General features: G+C 42.3%; 2 protein-coding genes across 5 annotated transcripts; one reads left to right on the top strand and one right to left on the bottom strand.

Annotated features, from left to right (window-relative positions):
* The first annotated feature begins 5,085 nt into the window (after positions 1-5,085).
* On the top strand, positions 5,086-8,583 carry LOC125515062 (autophagy-related protein 18b). The gene is made up of 11 exons (XM_048680484.1): positions 5,086-5,301; positions 5,427-5,500; positions 5,860-5,933; positions 6,102-6,211; positions 6,601-6,692; positions 6,839-6,951; positions 7,391-7,510; positions 7,596-7,741; positions 7,820-7,936; positions 8,008-8,067; positions 8,159-8,583. The coding sequence occupies exons 1-11, from the start codon at positions 5,243-5,245 to the stop codon at positions 8,313-8,315; spliced, it is 1,122 nt and encodes a 373-aa protein (XP_048536441.1). The 5' UTR covers positions 5,086-5,242; the 3' UTR covers positions 8,316-8,583.
* Positions 8,584-8,978: 395 nt separating this feature from the next.
* Positions 8,979-17,880, bottom strand: LOC125515061 (serine/threonine-protein kinase OSR1). Of its 4 annotated transcripts, none has more exons than XM_048680480.1 (20): positions 17,402-17,880; positions 16,605-16,859; positions 16,390-16,514; positions 16,243-16,287; positions 16,053-16,134; positions 15,856-15,924; positions 15,610-15,780; positions 15,460-15,525; positions 13,521-13,589; positions 13,314-13,442; positions 13,167-13,234; positions 12,804-12,992; positions 11,868-11,986; positions 11,658-11,755; positions 11,546-11,584; positions 10,672-10,791; positions 10,442-10,561; positions 9,462-9,523; positions 9,327-9,378; positions 8,979-9,244 (listed from the first exon to the last, which is right to left on the bottom strand). In XM_048680480.1, the coding sequence occupies exons 1-20, from the start codon at positions 17,612-17,614 to the stop codon at positions 9,239-9,241; spliced, it is 2,097 nt and encodes a 698-aa protein (XP_048536437.1). In that variant the 5' UTR covers positions 17,615-17,880; the 3' UTR covers positions 8,979-9,238. The 4 variants fall into 4 exon arrangements, with proteins under 4 accessions (XP_048536437.1, XP_048536438.1, XP_048536439.1 ...); XM_048680481.1 differs by having other exon boundaries at positions 11,868-11,977; XM_048680482.1 differs by having other exon boundaries at positions 12,804-12,941.
* Positions 17,881-20,122: the final 2,242 nt, after the last annotated feature.

Here is a 20,122-nt window from a genome sequence, read left to right as displayed (position 1 = left end):
CGTGTTAGACAAGTCTAGCCGGGCCATCGGTAATCGGATAATTAAGCGTTTCCACGGGTAGCTAGCCGCCGGTCGAGCTCACGGCTCGGGCAGACAGAGCAAAGGCACGCGGCGTACGTGACACAGGGACTGGCAAAGACTGCTTGTTTTCTTTAGACAAATTTTTAAGTAAAACGTCTCTGAAGTTTGCGAGCATGCCGAGGCCAGGCCGGGCCACCATGGACGACGACCCGCACGCCTCTCAATGTGGGCCCGGGCCATTCACGGCCCTCTGGGTTTCCACTGACAGACAGCTTTCCCGCTCGCTGACGAGCCTTTGCGTGCGGGATCCTCACCGAGTCCATGCACATGACTCTTTTTTCATTTGAAACCAAACAACGAGGAAAAAAATTCAGCGAGGAAAAGCATCATACGCGGTCCGGTCCTAAACTCACGCGTGGCTGTTCTTATATACGTCTACGTACGTGCCGCGCGGCCTCTACGTCGTGTGCAAACAGAAATTCAGCAGCACCGGCAACGTGCGCGTCACGATTGGGACATCGAATTCCTCATTTATTTTTTCCTGGGAAATACTAAGAAAGAATCATACTACAACAAACTTAATTCTTATTTTTGTTCGTTGCTGATGGGCTCTCATCCATCTTAAGACAGAAAAAAAACGACAGAAGGTTGAGTTGGATTACTCCTGTTAAGATTTGGAGACATGCACCGGGTATCTCACATTTGCTCCTTGCTGATGGTACATTGTTATTCTTTGAGGCATCTCGTGCTCAAGCACAACATGTCAAATCATGCCTTGTTCTCTACGCACATGCCACATGCTAACTATTGAATTGCAACAAATGCTCTGTTATGTTTGATGAATCATGTCCGGTTAACTCTCAAGATGAAGTTCATGGGGTGTTGAATGTGATAAACACAAGCTTTGAAGAGAAGTATCTAGGTCTTCCAACACCGAATGGCAGGATGTCCAAAGTGAGATTCCAAAACTTGCAAGCACAACTTATGAAAAGGCTGATCCAATAGGGTGATGGCCATCTGGCTCAACCTGGTTGTGAAGTACTTCCTCCGTAAACTAATATAAGAGTGTTTAGATTACTAAAATAGTTATCTAAACACTCTTATATTAATTTACAGAGGGAGTACTTATCAAATCAGTAGCAGAGGCACTTCCAGTGTGTTATGGGAGTTTTTAAACTCCCTTTTTTGGTATGTGATGATCTCACTGAGATGGTGAGGAATTTTTACTAGGGAGCTTCTAAGGGCAAACGGAAGGTACACTGAAAATCTTGACAGAAACTTCAACAACCAAAGAATAAGGGTGGAGTTAGATTTAGCGATTTCCGCATGTTTAATCAAGCCCTACTAGCTCGCCATGCTTGGAGATTATTGACGAGGCCAGATAGCTTATGTGCACGTCTTTTGAAAAGCAAATACTATCCTAATGACAAGCTGGAAGATACCGTCTTCTCCGGTAATGCGTCTTCCACTTGGACGGCAATCATCCATGGTCTTGCCCTACTCAAGAGGGGACTGATTTGGAGGGCTGGAAATGGGGAAAGCATAGAATATGGCGTGATAGTTGGATCCCCAGGCCTTTCTCTTATAAACCAGTCTCGACACAAGGGAGATGCATTTTTCGGTTTGTTTCACAACTGCTAAATGATAATGTGTCCTCGAATTTAAACTTGGTGTAGTCCTACTTTCTGTCTTGTGATGTAGTTGAAATTCTAAAAATCAGAGCCTCCCCAAGACTTGGTGATGACGTACTAGCATGGGCCCCTACTACAAATGGCAGTTTTTTCAGTAAAGTCGGCTTATGATCTAGCTTTTGAGGAATCATGTAGACCATCTGCTCAAGCATCAAGTGCAGCACCTGATGGACGGGGTACTTGCTGGTCGTTTATTTGGAAGATTCGTGTCCCTCCTACGGTAAAAAGTTTTGCATGGCGTGCCTCGATTAATTCACTTCCCACATGGCAGAACAAGCACAAGAGGAGCCCCGAGACTTCAGGAACATGCCCAGTCTGTGGGCGTGCGACTAAAGATGTTTTCCATGCACTTTGTCGATGCCCCCCTGTTGAGCAGTTGTGGAGAACTATGGTGACAAGCTGGCTCCTGCCGAATATTGAAGATGTTCGTAACACTGGTACTGAATGGCTACTCGACACACTATACCCACTATCAGAGATCGGAAGGTGCATGCTACTGATGACACTATGGCGGGTATGGCATAGCCAGAATGAAACTGTCCATCACAAAGATCCTCCTCCTATGGAAGTCTCGAAAAGATACCTGACAAGCTATGTGGAGTCACTTAATTTTGATACTTCAGAGTTCACAATCTGACCAAGAGAAAGGGAAACAAATTATTTCCTATGAGCATCTGAATACCACCTCACACGTGATACTGAATGAAGAGCAAAAAACTGGGTGGGCTCTGCCAAGGGGGGGCTAGACTAAATCGAGCAGGTGCCGGTATGATCCTTCCGCACAACACTGGCAACATAATATTCTCATCTTGTCGAGAACTTTCTCATGCAGGAGTGCCCTGGAATCGGAGCTATGTGCTTGCATGGAAGGATTAAATATCGCCATTCGGAGAACTGATCTTCCCATACATGTGGAGATGAATTCTTTGGTTGCAATGAATATGATCAATGAGGAAAGTACAGATAGATCAATTTTTGCCTCTTTGGTTTGCAAGATTAAGCATTTGATTGTACTACTACTTCTGTTACCCATGTTGTAGCCAAAACACTGTTAGTGATCACTTGGCTAAATTGGTAGGAGTGAAGGTAGAACTGTTGTTTGGTTAAACTCTGGCATGTCAAAGGTAATTGATCTTTGAAATTCAGACCGTAGCGTTGCTACTATTTGACTAATACAATTTTCAACCACAAAAAAATTAGTAAGTATTAGGGTGTGTTTCGTTCTGAGTCATTAGTGAACCGTTCTCGGGCTCGGTTGGGTGGAGGAACGACAACCCACTCATTCCCAAAAAACGCATATTCCCTCCATATGCGGAACACACCATACCTTTGATTTGATGGAACCACGCGGAACCGGAGCTCCTATATGACGTGTTCAGTGCCAGGGAGAACGCGCCAGGAAAGCTTCCTAGCGCCCACGCACCATCGCTCATGGGCCGGCCCATGTAGATGGTAAGCGTCAACCACATTTGATTTCCGTTGGGTTAGCTCATCGCATTTACCGTTCGCGATTGACCAGTTGACTAGTCAATCATTGACTTAAAAATCATTTCTATGCAAAAAACAAAAATATCCATAAATTCAAAAATGTGCATGGATTTTGAAAAACCTGACGAATTCAAAAAAAAATCATTGAATTTGAAAAAATTTCATGGAATTTTAAAAAAGTGCATCAAATTTGAAATAAACTTCATCGAATTTAAAAAAAGTTCATGAATTTTAGAAAAGTCCATGAATTTGAATAAAAGTTCTCAGAATTTTGAGAAAAAAATCATGAATTTGAAAGAAAAAAATCATCGAACCAGGAAGAAGAAGAAAAGAAAAAGAAGAAGGAAGAAAGGATGGAAAAAGATGTAAGTAATCACTTTTAGTTAGGTGGCGGGTTTGTTGGTCTTCTATTTTGCGAATTCATGGCTAATCCCCCCGAGGTTATGAATAATACATGATAGCTCCACTCGTCATCCTTTTTTTTTGGGAAAAACACACATCCATGTCAATTTTTAAAGAAACCGCCAATTTCACAACCATGCAAAGTATGTAAACAAAAACAAAAAGCGCAGAGAGCAAATGAAAAGCAACATCTTATCCAGGGTAACATCACTCCCAGGCTTGCCCACATTAAAGTATACTAACATCATTACAACAAGCACATTAGGAACCCAAGTTCAAAGTAAGAGTTGAAATGTAATTGACAACAACACACCAAAGCCTTTTTGAATCTCACAATGGGGCCTCACGCAACCCATCATCCGCCACTCATGGTTGTGCTCTCATTTCTTCTCGGTGTGGTGCTTGCAACATCTTTTCCCTCTTTTTCTCGGTGTTTTATTTGGGTCCTTCGGTTGTCATAAGTTTCTATTACAAGCAAACAAAACTAGATGTGATGGTGCAAAGTTTTTCGCATCATGTTTACACATAATATTTTTTTTCACTTTCCAATAATGTGCCATGCCTATTTTGTGGCATCCCTTTCAACAATTTCTAAAACTAAGAGTTAAGAAAAATTACATCTGCTTCCCTAATCAAACTCATGACTCACACGTGTCATGGACCTGTAGCACAATGTAGCTGGGGATTTAACGCTCACCGAGTCAGTCTTTTAACAAACATATGAACTGTTACCTCGGCATGAAGAATTTTTTAACGTGGGAATTACAACATAGCACTGTTTTTTTGCTTAAAGAAAATAAATAAGTTTACAAACCCCTAAAAAAAGGAAAACCCTCCTTAGTGGTCAAAACTATTTTTAACATATAAAAGCATGTACTACCTCCGTTTCAGTTTATAAGTCCTACGCGTATACCTATGTTGTCAATTTTATTACCCTAATATAAACTATATAACACAAAAATTATATTGTTTGAAAATAGAACATCTGAAGTTTATATTGGTATATTTTTTATAATATATGACGTGTATTAGGTTGGTCAAATTGACGACCTAGGGGTACGCGCACGCCCTGTAAACTGAGAGAGGGGTAGTAGTTATTTTTAGAACCATTTTCATGTAATAATAAATCCTCATAATAACAGCGTGACTGCTTTTCACACGTGGCGTGATGGATCTGTATCTATTTAAGAAAAATGTAATTTCGTACGCCTGAGACACTCTTCAAATACGCAGATTTCACAACCAAAAATAGCCGAATTTCAGAAAACGTACAACAATCTCACTCTAGTATGTCTTTCTTTTTTCATTCGCAAAAAATATCTTTTTCTTCTCCAGGAGTCTGAACATTGCCACGAAAAAAGGGGATTATGACCCATTACCAAAACGGATTCCGTTGGTTTTACCGTTAAACCGAAGCTTCTCATCCGTCCACGGCGCACGCAAAGACTCCCAAGTGGGCTACGAAACGGGGAAGAAGCTACACGTAAAGCATCCGGCCCTCCAGCCATCCCACCGCCGAATATTTTCACTACTTTATTCCCGGACACGCACGCAGGCGGCGCAACCGAACTTCCCCTTCGGCCGCGGAGGAGAAAGGAAAAAAAAATCCGAACTTTCGATTCCGGCGAGCGATTCCGGCGATGGCGAGCGGCTCGTCCCGGCCCCAGATTCTCTGCGTCTCCTTCAACCAGGACAACAGGTACGCGCGGGAGCGGGGCGGCGGAATATGCGCTCTCCTGCTCGATTCCGGCGGGTCTGGGGGAGTCGGATTCGCCGGAGGGGAGCTCTGATTCTGACTCTGGGTTGCCCGGTGCTTTGTTTCAGCATGTTCTCCGTCGGGACCAAGGAAGGGTTCAAGATTTTCGATGCCCGGACCGGGAGGCTCTGCAACGACAACAGTAAGTCTTGCTCCAGAGCTCTTCCCCCCTCATAGCCGTCGTCCACTCCGAGTCTCCGAATATCCAATTGTGCTTACAACAAGTTGATTGTGTAGCTCCTAGTGTAGAACCGGCTACTTCTACGTAGAAGCTTATGCTGAACAATCAAGGCTGCTTTGTGCTTCCTGCCTAATTCAGACTAGTTCTGAACACAATCGTTGTGCATTGGTAGAGGGTAGAACCAGATAGCAATGCAAATTCTCTTTCTGTCAACGCGTTGTTCGGTGATTAAAACCCGCGTAGGGAATAAATATCGCTCTATGCAATTTATCATAAGGAGCTAAGGCGTCAAGCCGTATGTGCCTCTTCTGTGGTTGCAGAACTTGGAGGACTGAATGTCGTGGAGCTGTGGTTTGCTACGAACCTCATCGCTATGGTCGGAACTGGGGAACAGGTATCTGACGTGCTCTTTTCCTTGTTTTCGGTTCTGTTTGTTCCCTGTTGTGCGGTTGAAGTTCGACGAATCGCTTTGTTCCCTGTTGTGCGGTTGAGGTTCGACGAATCGAGTTTTACATGGATGGTGATGCCGTTGGTTAATCGAGTTTCAAACTGCCTTTTGCAGCCTTCACGGTCTCCTCGTCGCCTTTGCCTGTTCAATACCATCACATGCGCCTCAAAGAAGGATCTGAACTTCAGGAGTACAATTTTGGCTGTTCGGTTTAGTAGAACGAGGTACACCACCAATCCTTCCTGTCTAAAATAGGCCGAATGCCCTAGTGTTTCAAGACTAGTACATTAGTGATGACTGTTCTGAATATATGCTGCAATTTGAGAAGAGAAGTCTTACAGGTCCATTCTACTCCCTCTGTAAACAAATGTAAGATGTTTTAGGTCAGTAATAAACAATGCTGTCAGGGATCATGACGCTTAATCATATGCTTCTATCTATTCCTCGCAAAGAAAAATAAATGCTTCTATCCGTTAGTTCCTGACTCCTTGTGATGGCATAACTTTTTACTTGTGCAATTGTTTTATGCCTATCGAGTTTTGGTCAAAAGGGATGTTATGCATACTTGTTTCATGGAGTTTTATTTTCAAAAAGGTTGTCACATTATGTGCAGGCTTATTGTTGTTTTGCAGGACAAGACCTTTATTTACGATCTAAACAGCACTCGTATCTTGGAGGAAATAGACACGGTTCATAACCCTAAAGGTAAGCATCCTACCCAAATATTTTGAACTGAAACTCATACAAGTATTCCAGACAATCATATAGCCGGGGCTTGCGTTTCTTTGCATTGAAATGGAAATTTCGCTTCACATATTTGCTGCTGACATTGTTAACTTCAAAAATATCAGGTCTTTGTGCATTTGCTCCTAATTCAGAATGGTGTTATTTGGCCATCCCAGCAAGCACATCAAAAGGATCCGCTTTAGTGTATAAAGCGTCAGAGCCTGAATTAATATGCCAGGTAATTCCCAGAAGGTTTAGTTCCTTCTGTATCATTCGTACAGCTGAGTAAACATCATTACATTTACAGATTTACAGTTCTCCAAGTGCTGGATCTTTCTTGAGATATTACTGTAAAAACCAACTACTCATTGATTATTTTAGATCCCTTTCTGCCTTTTCCAGTTATAAAAATGAAAAAGCAATGGCCATGCAACTATGGTGGCGTGGACAATGTTTGATTCCTGTGCGTGAAACAAACTCATTAGTTTGAAGCTTTCTTTCTGGAATATAGATCATAATCAGAATAACTTTCAAGACCGGATCTGTTTTTCTCAGTTCTCAGCCAAGTTTGGAGGCTTAATCTCAACCCTAGTAATCTGAAAATATAATCACATCGTGTTCTTGTTTCTGTTATGTCTTTTCACGAATATTGTTTTCTCTTTGTAATTGATCAACAGATAGATGCCCATGAGTCTCCATTAGCTGCAATGGCATTTTCTTCTAATGGGATGTACCTGGCAACAGCTTCTGAGAAGGGCACTATGATTAGGGTATATATCGTGGCACAAGCAACCAAGGTGAAAATTAGTGATCTCTCCTCTGCAACCATGATAAGCACTCTGTCATTCTGCCTCATATCGTTTTAAATTCTTACATCAACAGTCGCATAGTTTTCGGCGGGGAGCATATCCATCAACAATTTACTCGCTCTCATTTGGGCCGTGCATCGATCGGCCTGATGTTCTTGCTGCCACAAGTTCGTCAGGCTCTTTGCACATGTTTTTTCTTGATGCTGCCAGAAATGGAAGGTGACATTTCCTTCTCGGTATTGTGATTCGTGAACCAACTTTTTTGTGGACATATTTTTGACGTGCTTCACTTTTCAGGAACCAAACGAATAAATTACTCGGTTCAATAATTCCTGGATCCAAAGCAATTTCCGACGCTTTGGATCCAGCTAATCATCATGTTATTCATAACATTGCCCCCGCAGAAACCAAGAGGTACATTTAAGATCTTCTGGCTTCCTCTGACCCTCCACTGTTATCGCTAATGTAACTCTTTGGAATCGCAGCTGTCTAGCAGTACATAGTGTAGAGTATTCCCAAAATTCTTCCAAGTTTCCTGCTGTGAGGTAAGAAATTCACGCATAATTCCACACAAGATGCATCTTGACATTTAATGCCTTCCAGATCATATTCATAAGCAATTGTAAATTTTTGCAGGACTGTAGTCTATGTTGTAACTCACGATGGATACTTCCGCGAGTACACGATCAGCACCACCAAGTCAAACGAATCTTCGTGGGTTTTGGAGCGCGAATTCAGCCTGCTGGATACCGGTTATACTCAGAAACAGAATGAACACCACCACGTGGACTGACTTTGTCGGTTTGCCGACCCCGTTCCTACCACTGACTGATGTAAATATCATGTGCAAGATGAGTGTATCCATAGGAAGACAGGCCTGACCTAGCAATGGATGGGAGTGATCCAATTTGACGTAGCATAGCACAGGATAGGTGTTGACTAAGCTTAATGTTGTGGGTGTAAATTACAGATGTAAACATATATTGCTCGTGTCACAAAAATTACTTGTAACACATGGGTTCCAGCGTGTTTTATGTGATTGACTTGGATTGGACTCATGACGACATGCAGTTCCTGACAGATTCACCAGTGCATTCTTTCATGAATGCCAAATCCTACATCTTGCTGCACCAAGATATCCTTGCATCAGTTGGCAGTAATAGAGTACTCATACTCTGTGCCTATTTAAAACACAACGATTCACAGGAACCAATGCAATTCCCATAGGGGACAGAAAAGATAACTCCCAGATCCCAAGGTGGTATTCCCTCTGCAATGAAATGGATAGACACGTATGCCCCATATTTTATGTTCTTTGCAAGAATTCCCTGAAAGCTAGACAATCTTTTTCTCAAACCTGGCATGATGCCGCGCTCCAACAAAAAATCAGCGCCATAGCATTGAGGGGGGCTACAGGAGGCCCAGCCATCCATTCATCAGTGTGGATGCACAAAACTTGGTAACTGAACACTAACAGAAAAATAGCATCACTTCTTATATACAGATATAGTAACTCAAGCACTGCTGCCTTTATGCAGGCTTGCAACCTACTATATCATCTTCATGTTGTTGTTTTCTTCTCTCCTATGCCAAAGTATGTAAGCTACTTATAAAGTCGATAACGACACATTCCTTTTGTTAACATGATAACGCGTCCTTAATCCTCACTGCACAGCTTGGAGTTCAATCAGCAACAACCCCAACAACATTCACTCATCAGATCTGTAAAATAGGAGCATCTCAATGTGAACATGCAGAAATTGTGCCCTGATACAAGATCACGTATGGGGTGAAATGTTGGTACCTGGGCTGCTTTTGCTTTGAGCCTCTGCACCTCATCCTGTGCACACAATAACCTGCAGTGCTCCAAACTTTCAATCCTGAGCTCTTTTCTTGTTTTTGGTTTAGACCATGGGCAGATTAGATAAGAGATAATTACCGCCATTGTAGCTCCAGGACTTCATTGACCAGTTCCTTCTCCTTCTCTTGTGCTGCTTCCAACTGAAAATGTAGTCGGCAGGTTATACTCCCTCCGTCCGAAAATACTTGTCATTAAAATGGATAGAGGGATGTATCTAGAACTAAAATACATCTAGATACATCTCCCTTTATTCATTTTGATGACAACTATTTCGGGACGGAGGGAGTACTATTCTTGGCATTTACCATCATAATAACGAGAGTGAGTGACTGAATAAAGTCCGGAAAGCCTTTCTTTCATGGTTCATCATATTGGCGGCTTAGTAATTTGAATAACTATCATCTATGTTTTGGGTGCTAAAATTTAGAGGTACCAGCCCACCAGGACCCAAGGACTTTGTGGGATCTTTGCAGTGTTCAGCAGATATTAATTTTAGCAACCCACAAAATTCCATGGCACTGATTTTTAACTGAGTTAGGTCGTGTTTTCGGAATTATCACTGCTGGAATTTCATATCTCAGCATTAATAGAAAAAATGGAAAATGAGACATGTTGAACATATAGGCCCTGTTTGATTCGGCTGTGGATTTCTAAAAGCAGCTGTGAAAAATCTGCTGTGGAAAAACAGCTGTGAAAAATCTGATGCGAAAAAGATGTAGGTCATTTGGCAAACCAGCTAATACAGCTTTTTCAGATTTTGGCCCGCAGCGGAATCAGATTTTGGAAAGCACGTCCTGAGCTGCTTCAGCTTTTGGTTCAGATTTTGGCAGCGGATTTCTGGAATCGGATTCTGCTGGATTCGCCCTTTGGTTTAGATTCTGCTGCGCGGCAGCGGAATCTGTCGATAAAAGCTGAACCAAACAGGGCCATAAAGTGATTTGGTTTTCTAGTTGGTCATGGCTTAATGGTGTCCGGTATTCATCAGCATTTTCCAACACAGACATTGCTTTGAGTTTCATAATACAGTTCCTGCCACTTTAACTGGAACCTGAGCTTACCATGGATCTATCTACCGATAAAGCTGATGATGGAGATGGGGAACGACTTAACGAATGCATCCGAACAGGTGAAATAGAATCAGAAATGTATAACTGCTTCATCGCATGAAGTATCTGTTCCTGCAAGTGAGGGGAAGACTAGCATCAACAAAGCAAACTTTTCATTCTTTGGAGGTTTTGTTTGTCAAGCTCATTTTCTGTCGTGAGTGCTGTATGGGTGGGGGATTTACCCTCTGAAGCAGATTGGTCTGCAAAACATTGTATAACTGGATGTACAAGGAGCCACCAATAATGCTTGAAGCAGCCTCAGCTGAAGATGGTATGCTTAATGCAGAAAGTTGAGAAATTGTCTGCATAACAACAAATATATGGTGTGAAACGAAAAGAAAGTTAAGTGTATGTTTTATGCATTACAAATGATCAACCACATTTGACAACTGTGATTGGCTAGTTCATGTAAAAGTAAACAGAGTTCAAACCAAGTTCTCGACCTTACAATGCAATGCATTCGGGTTATCTCTCCCCTTGGGTCGAGTATTTTTTTCTTTAGTTCAAAGTTCAAACCCTTACCAGGGTTTTTAACAAATGGGGTGGTCTAATTAAAACCTATCAATACAAGGACTAACATGCATCAATTACTTTCGGTTGTTCAAGCTAAACCCAAGTAATCCTGCTGCTATTGCACATTTTGCAGTCACGTAAAGCAGTCTTTTACTGAGCCTTGAGGCAGGTTTTATTGCCAATTCCCTCTTGAGGACCAAGAGAGTTAAAGCAAAGACAATCAAACAGCTCTCCGGCACTCTGTACTGTTCATGGTGCGATTATTCTAAACTCTTTTTTAACCTAATATTCTGCAGTCAATATATCAAATTTTTAAAGAGGTTATAATGATGTTTCCACATGGCTTAGGTCCCAACACAAAAGCTGCCGAATATACCAAATAGGGAACCACTAAGGTTGTTAGTCAGGAAACAATGGTTTTTTCTGCATTCTTTGAGCACGCAAAATATATATGACTCCAGTCCCCAAACATGCACTGCACCAGTTCATGAACCAAAACAGATAAATGCCCATGAAACATGATGTAGGATAAAGACTAAAAACCTGCATGCTGTGAGACTTTTGTAGGCCAGGTGAGTGAGCCTGAAATTACAAAATCATGTCATCCTACAGTTAACCAAACATGCACCAAGTATTATTAATGGTTTTCAGTTACCTTATCCAACTCGACATTCCCAGGTGTAACTTTAAAACGACCTCTTTGCTGTATAAGTGGAGGTTTTGATCTATCATCATGTTCATCAACATTTGATACTGCATTAAAGCAATAAACAGATGCCAAACTTTCATACTCGTGAGAACTTATTCTGATTAGCCCACATTAGGTTAACCTATACGAACTGCAGGGATAAAACCAGTATGTTACCCAATGATTTAGGTGCCCTGGAAATAGCTTCAGGAGATGGCTCATCTGCTACTTGCAAGACCCCTCCGCTACCCTTGTCACGGTTATGAATGTTGATTTGTGGCTTAGAGCTGAAAGAACTACATATGCAGTTGCACACTGTATCAAAATATGTCACGAGGAGATACAAGTACAGTAGTAATACTATGGACAGCTTCCAGAAGAACACCATTAGGCCTGATTTGGAACACAAGAATTTGGTCCTGCATTCCAAACAAGGTCTAACAACAGATGGTAAAAAGTGGAACATCACTGGTTAATAGAACAGAAATTCCAATGATGTGGTCAAACTATTTAGCTTCGTGTTCCAGTTTGACGCAATGCCCTTTTTGGTAAATATAGCTTCCATATTAGTTATGGGGTCATGAATATGGATATAAAAAATAGTACAGCCATGCAGCTATCATATGAACAAAATAGTTATTATCAAGACACTACTAATAAAAAATATACATTGAACTGCTAAGCCAGGCAAGCAACCTTTTAAAAACCACATCCCCATCAGTGGCACTGCTAACTAACTGAAACTTCATATACATTGACTGCAAGTTGCAGGGAAAAAAATTCAGGCACCAAATGTGCATACCGAGAATCTCAAAAGTTTATGTGCCTATACAGGAAAGTAAGTTTTGTTCATTCCCAGTGCATATGTAACGTGATAAGAAAAGCCTCTGTCAGCACTTTTGTGACCTGTATTTTCGTAATTGGTCAACTGTTTTTCAAGTTTGATTCTACAAGATATTGGCAATTTTGCCAACTGAAACTATGAAATACAACCATGATAAGATGGAACTGGTTCTAGAATACAGTTCAAATTACCGGCAAGCAAAACACGTTTTCGCATAATTGGAAAAAGGTGATTCTTCAAGTTTAAATTTTCTGTGAAGTACAACAAACCTCTCTTTGGAAGAAAGAAAACCATCTGATGAGCAAGAACTGAAAGAACACTTCCTTTCCTGAAATGAGCTTGTTGGAATGGCATCCAAATCTTTCTCTTGCAAGTCCAAATCACAGCTTTCCATAGAGCTGTGTTTCCTGACATGGCCATTTACCAGTACTCCGTTAGAAGTTCCACATAGAGATGCCCTAGTAGTAGAAATGAGTGAAATCAGTTTTCTGAGGTGTGTAGTACAGGTGTACAACAGTGACATTACGTAATTTCGCAATGTCATCACAAGAACTATTTGGCATAAAATAAGATATTATCATTTACAACCAACAATATGATTGAAGTAATTTCAACCAAATTAAATCCATTACCTTGATAGACAAACAGACTGCTCGGGTGATGAAACAGCTGACTTATCATTGGCCATGACATCATTTTCCTACCAACTTTGCTTGGCATTAGATGTAAGCAAAATTCTAGATTGGAAAACCTTACTTTCTGCAGGAGCTAAAACTTACGATGTCAGTATCATACTTCATTGAAAAAAGAGACCCTTCGAGTGCTTGCTCCTGCAAGCTGGTGTCGAAGTCATAGATAGACGATATATCTGTATCTTTAGATGATATCGTGTCCTCACACTCTGAAATCTGTCAAAATATAAATAAGCTAAATTACTTGATGTGAAGTCAATGACTAAACTGGAAATGAAAATGCTAAATGCCTACCAGTGAGGCTTGAGACTTCAGGTCATCAATGTCAAAGTTCCAGCTGCTGATACCCCTTTTGTATTCATCCTAGCAATGCAAGAGATACAAAGGATTGGATGAAAAACAATATAATGGTGACAATAAAATAATCATCTCGGTGCCGAAAGGATACAACAGAAATGACACAGATCTAAAAGTCAAAACAATGATAGGAATAGAATAGAGTTTTGGGTTGGCAACATTTGTTACACGTTACAATGGGCCATTCCTGGTGATTCAAAGAGTGGGCAACACAGCTTACAAATTACAGTTCCCTGAACATGTGAAAATACACCCAGTCCTCGTGTTAGTCAGCTCAAAATGCATATTGGACAAAAATCCATTCCCAGCCCTGACTTCCCTATGGTTAATAAGGATGCCACCATCAAAACAGCTCCAGCATTAGTGCTACAGGTACGACAAATTTCTCGACAAAACCTGCCTGTGGTACAGTGGTTAATCCAGTGGGAGAATTTGTCCCGAGGACGCGACTTGGAAAGATGCAGGTTTATATCAATATATCCCCAGCATTCTTCCGTTCCACTACAGAAGGGTGGCGCGCTTCTTCATCAACGCCGTGAGGTCATATCGTATCTCAAGAAGGGGGCAATGTCAGGACAGTTCTCTAAAGACGCTGCACTAGCTTGGCGAGTTCAGTTAGGTGTAGCGCTTCCAGCAAAACGGTTCAACTTGATCAAACGGCTCAGATCACTCCTCGTTCACAGTTGGACAATGACAGTCAGATCAGTTTAACCAGAGCTACTGTTCATTTTACTTTACCATTTCTTTACCCCCAGTTTGCTGAAGTAAAACGTTGGCCTATATTCCACTACGAATTCACGTAGATCATGGGCGGGTCCTGACAGGGGGGGGGGGGGGGGGGGTTGGTTGGGCTTATGGCGGCTTCTCACCCTTACAAGCCAATAGGGGCCAACCAAACTCTCGATTATTTTTAGTCTTTTCGGAAGCGTTGTGGCTGCTTTCAATCGAAGGCAGAAGCACCTTGTGAGGAGCTTTTCCAGCTTAAACAAAACCCTGCCGAAACTACCCTGCCACTTCACCGAATTTGCAGTATATGCTTCTTACCCCCCAATTCTCTCCCATTCACCTCCCGTGAAGAAAGATGGGTCAACGCTAGGGTTCCATGTGGCCACCGTATCTCATGCTTCGGCGTCGCCCACCAGAAAAATGGTGTCCCCGCCCTTCTCTGATCTCCCTCCTCCAGCCCCCTACCTGTTCCAGTTGTATCATGGCAAATACTCCCGGTGGAGCATTTGGTGGTGAAGGAGGATATCGTTCAGTGATGCTATGACTATTGACCATAAAAGAAAGAGTTCTTTATGGCGCATATGTGCGTTAGGTTTCCTGAAAACGTTATGATTGATAGTGGGGGATCTCTAGGATGTGTTAAAAATGTAGCCACATCTAAATTTTGAACTCTATTGTTTGAGAAGATACATGAGTGACTCTAATGTCGGCCTTTATCACGTAGTCATGCCATGTCCTCCCAACCCTACCTGATTTAATCATAAATTTATAAGCTTCCCGTTTGTCTTTCTAATTAGCAAAGTTTCAGAAAGAAGGTCATATCAATATGCTTAATCATGTTATGGGGAAACATAAAAATTAACATTTGGATAAAGAAACCAACATGAAATGCACATTTTGTTCGGCGATCATGATTACCGATGCCATAAGTAATACTCTTAACGTCCCATAATATAAGAACGTTTTTCAAGCTGTTAGCTTGAAAAACGTTCTTATATTATGGGACGGAGGGAGTATTAATTATTGTGGCTACCACCCTTACAAGACATGCCAAAAGGCCACAATTAAAGATAAAATAGTTGCTTGATTTTACTACTCCAACAATAGGGCCATTTTCAGGAATGATCTATTACAAATTTAGAATTAGCACCTGCGAGATTTCTTCCTTTCTACCATCAGGCATTTTCTTTTGAGCAAGTAAATGTTCATCCTTTTCCTGTTAATAGTTAAGATCCCACATTAAAGAGTGAAGAAGATCAAGTGACCAATAAATAGCCATGCACCATTTAAACCAGTGTACCTTCAAAGCTTGATATCTAGCGCCAAGGCCAGGCAATCCCTCCAAAAGCTTTCGAACAATGTAATCATGGGAACGAGCTTGCTTGAAAAAGGATTGCTTGAGCAATTTTGTTGCAGTCGGCCTTTTTGAAGGCTCTTTTACCAAACACATAGCTACCATTTGCTTGAAGTGCTGTTATAAGAAACCATATGCATAAGTCCTCAGAAAAATAACACAGAGGTGATGGGTCGTCTCAAATATATTTACCCTTGAGAATTTCTTATCTCTTTCATAATCAAGACCGGGGGGAGCATTTTGAAGTGTCATAAGCAAGACCTAAGCAAAATAAGTGAAGTAAAATCTCAGAAATTTGAAGTTACTCCCTACCATACATCATAAGAAAAGGAGTGTGACCATGGGCAAGTTCAAGTGCAGTAATATGGTATCTGCTTGAGTATGTATACCTTCATGGGAGGGTACTTTGAGAAAGGAGCGTGACCATGGGCAAGTTCAAGTGCGGTAATTCCAAAGGACCATATGTCTGCCCTGCAATATATTTCATATTTGTTCAAAGCAGCTCCAGTTAACAAGCAGTTGTGAAGAAAAAAGGTACCCCACTAGTTAACTAGTGATCCAGTACAGTAAGTAGCCTACTTGAAATCATATCCATGTAGTTGCTCCATTACCTCTGGTGCCATCCTAATCATTAAAAGGGCCAACACATGAGCATGTGTCAAGAAAAGGTTATGTAGCAGAAATGAAAGCATATTTAATTGCTTATTGCTTTGTCAGAATGACTACCAGCAAGGAGTTCCCACGAAAGTGTTTCTAGCCCGCTGTCTGTCACCAGATTCAAAAAGGCAAGCAGAAACCCCAAAATCTCCAAGCTTAACTCCACCACGAGAATCAACTAGGATATTTCCCGCCTATGGTCAAAAGAAAGAGAAAGGAAAACAACGTAGCGCTCAGCACAGGGGAACAGCAGATCCTTCAGATATATATGAATGTGCATTTACCTTGACATCACGATGTATATGCCCATGATGATGAAGATATTCCAATCCTCTTAGAACTTCACGGAGCAGTGTTGCAATGACAGCTTCCTCGAAACCATCCGGATAGACTGATTTCATTATGTGAAGACAAGATCCTCCAGCCATGTACGGCATAACTACCCATAACGTTTGGTTATTTGCAAATGAACAGATCGCCTTAACAACATTAGGATGGTCTATAAGAATCATTGTCTGGGCTTCACGCATGATATTGTTCTGCATCAAGACAAGCACCGGTGTTGGTCATTCTCGAACTAAAATGTGGCATGAAGACGGACATGAATTGAATAGGAGACATGAAACTGCATGCAGACAATGCTGGAAGCCAATACAGCCAAGGAGCGTGTCGGATTCCCTCTGAATGACATATTTGCATCATTGAAATGGCTGGTATCATCCAGCCGGTTCAGATTCATATAATCATGTATACTCAACAGCTTAACATAAATCCAATGTCAGCTACCAAACTTCCTTATTCATAAATATGAATCCAGGCATATCATTGTTCTAAGCACATTATTGATATCTGCACTTACTAATTATCCGACAGGTTCATCGACGGCATGAGTATGACCGAAAAATCGATGCGTTCTATGACAGGCCGGGATCATCTACCTGAGTAATCTACTGCGAGATATAACAGACAAACATATGGCGCTACTATGATGCAACACCCGACGAACAAGACAGGAATTATGGGCGCGCGGGCCGGCGAAACAGAAGGCGGGTTCAGGCGACGGGCGGCAGTGGGTCATTACCAGGTTGCTGTTGGTGCGCTCGAAGTCGAGCACCTTGACGGCGACGGTCTCGCCGAGCGGCCTGCAGAGCGCGCGGTAGACGATGGCGCTGACGCCCTGCCCGATCTCCTCGTACAGCTCGTAGTCCTCGGCGCGGATCGGGTACTTGCGCCTCTCCCCTCCGCCGCCGAGGCCGCTCCCGCCCGCGGCATGCTTCGACCCCGACCCGACCATTGCCGGCCTATGCCGCCGCCACCGCGGCTCCCGAACGCGACGGCGCCCTTCCGACGCGCGCGACGAGCGAGCTAGGTTCGCGGAATCCGCGCGCGGGGCGGAGCTTGACGACGTAACCCTAGGATAGGACCGCAGCGGCTCCGCGCGATGGGGCGGGAGGATTGGGGGTGGTGGAGGCGGGAGAGGGGAGAGAGGTGAGGTGAGGAGGAGGAGAGGGGGGGCGGGGCGTGCGACGGGTCGCGCGTTGCGGAGAGGAGGGAATTGGGTTTGGGGTGGGGGGAGGCGGGAGGCGGGCGACGGAGGGAGCGCGCCACTCGGCCGGGAGGGAGGGGTGGCGCTATACCTCGCCATGGGCAGCCCGGCCCGGATGACTCGACCCGACTCGGCCTCAAAAAGTCCGACCCGGCCTGACCCGACCATGCCACGGGCCGGTCTTGGGCCTAGATTTTAAGCCTGATGGCCAGGCTGGACCGGGCTTGGGCTCATCGTATTTGCAGTTTAAGGAAGAGCCCAACCCGACGGGATTTTCGACTTATGAGCCGGGCTTGGGCCTGATTTTTACGCCCGGCGGCCAGGCTAGGCCAAGCTTGGGCCTAGGTTTTCTCCGTTGCGCTTTGGTAGGCCCGGCCTGAAGCTCGGCGGATGGCCAGGTATAGGTGGCGCGGTGCGTCTACGCAATCACGTGATGAGGCCAACAGGCCGGCACAGCACGGCCCGTTGAGGCCCGTATATAATCGGGTCGTGTCAGGTCAGGACGTGGGCCTTGCCTTGAGCCCATGCAGGAAAAAGTCCAAAACAAATCTTAAACTTATAGAAGAAAGCTAAATCAATCCTTGAACTTATAATCCCAATGGGTCCAAATCAACCCTTGAACTTGAACACGTTGCGATCCCAGTTTATTTCAAACATTGTGGGTGTTTAGCTGGTATTTGGTGACACGGCAAGGATCGCTGACGGGCTCGCTTGCATTAGGATGAATCGGGCCGCCCGATAAGCGTGGTCGCTCGCATGCTCGCTCTGCACTGTTTTTTTAATTTATTCTCTTTTTTCTTTCTGTAATGACAATAATTCCTTTACATTTTCTTAATGTCAATAATTTTTTTAAACTACACGAACCCACTTGTCTTCTGTTAGGAGCGACAAAAAATACTAGCAGCACACAGCGAGCTTCAGAAGAGTCGAACTCGACAGTGGCCGCACCTAGCTAATCACCCCAGTGGCTGATGATGATAATATTTAGCGCATTGTGTAAAAGAAGACATAGTAGGTTTAGTATAATGAAAACCTTTTTTTAATTTTGAAACATTTCTTAAAAAAACGTCAACAACTTCATAATTTCTAATATATTTTTTAACGCAAATAATTTACTAAATCCCCAAAAAAAATTAAAAAAAATGTGACACGGAACATTTGCCAAATACACGTTTTAAATTTACTTAATGACAATAAACCTTTTATAAAACTATACGAACATTTTGTTACGTTGCTTAAACATTTTTTTAAAGGTTTCAGTTTCAAATTTTGTTCCTATTTTTTCAAAACTTCTCGTGTTTCAAATAGTGTTTGCCTTTTCAAAATTTATTTTGTTTTCAAAATTGACTATGTTTCAAATTGTGTTTTAAAAAGTATTCATAATTTTTGAAATTTACATTTTTTTAATGTACAAAATATTTTTTGAATCACACAAATAATTTCTTTACATTGTATTAACATGTTTTTAACTGTTACGTACATTATTTTAACTCGTGACATTTTATAGAGCTCACAAAAAATTTTCTTACAGATTTGTTCCCATTTTACAAAAAAAATAAGTGTTTGCACTTTAAAATTGTGTTCAGGTTTCAAAATTTGTTCCCATGTTTTCAAAAAATGTTTGCTTTTTCAAAATTGATTGTGTTTGTTAAAAAGTATTATTTTCAAAAAGAGTTCGCACTTTTAACCTTTTCAGAGACTTTGTTAACTTTTTCGATGTTTGTTTGCCCTTATAAAATTGTTTTCAAATATCGACGCTGTTGTGTATGGTTAAACTGTTCGGGCCTCTGATTGTAGCTCTAACAATCATTAGTTTTAGGCTAGCGTGAGCAGTTAACCTGTGTCAGGTTTCAAGCTCGATTCCTCCTAAGTGTCTCTTTTTCTGTATTTTTACATCGTGCGTTAAAAGAAGAAGAAGAACTAGCTCCGCTCCTGATGGGCCAGTCCAGTCGCGTCCGCTGTCAAATATCCCGAGATTCAACCTGCCTCGTCCACTATTCCTGTTTGGGAACGCACTCAAGGTTTAAAATATATGGGGATCAAAGAGTTTGATGTGTTGATTTCAGGAGGGAAGTTTAGGGGGTTTGATTTATCTTTGGTCTACAAATTAAAGGTTTATTTTGGACCTTTTCCGGCCCATGCATGACACATGTGCTAAACAGGTTGGCATCGTATGCCATCGGCCTGCGTGCTTTTGGGCTTCTTAAAAAAGAAATTGGTGTGTCAAGTCGGCACACGTGCTAGACACGTGTACTT

Source organism: Triticum urartu, chromosome 6 (assembly GCF_003073215.2).
Source record: "Triticum urartu cultivar G1812 chromosome 6, Tu2.1, whole genome shotgun sequence".
NCBI classification, from domain to species: Eukaryota; Viridiplantae; Streptophyta; class Magnoliopsida; order Poales; family Poaceae; genus Triticum; species Triticum urartu.
The sequence above is the reverse complement of the archived record's forward strand: the minus strand, read 5'-3'. Positions and strand labels throughout refer to the sequence as shown.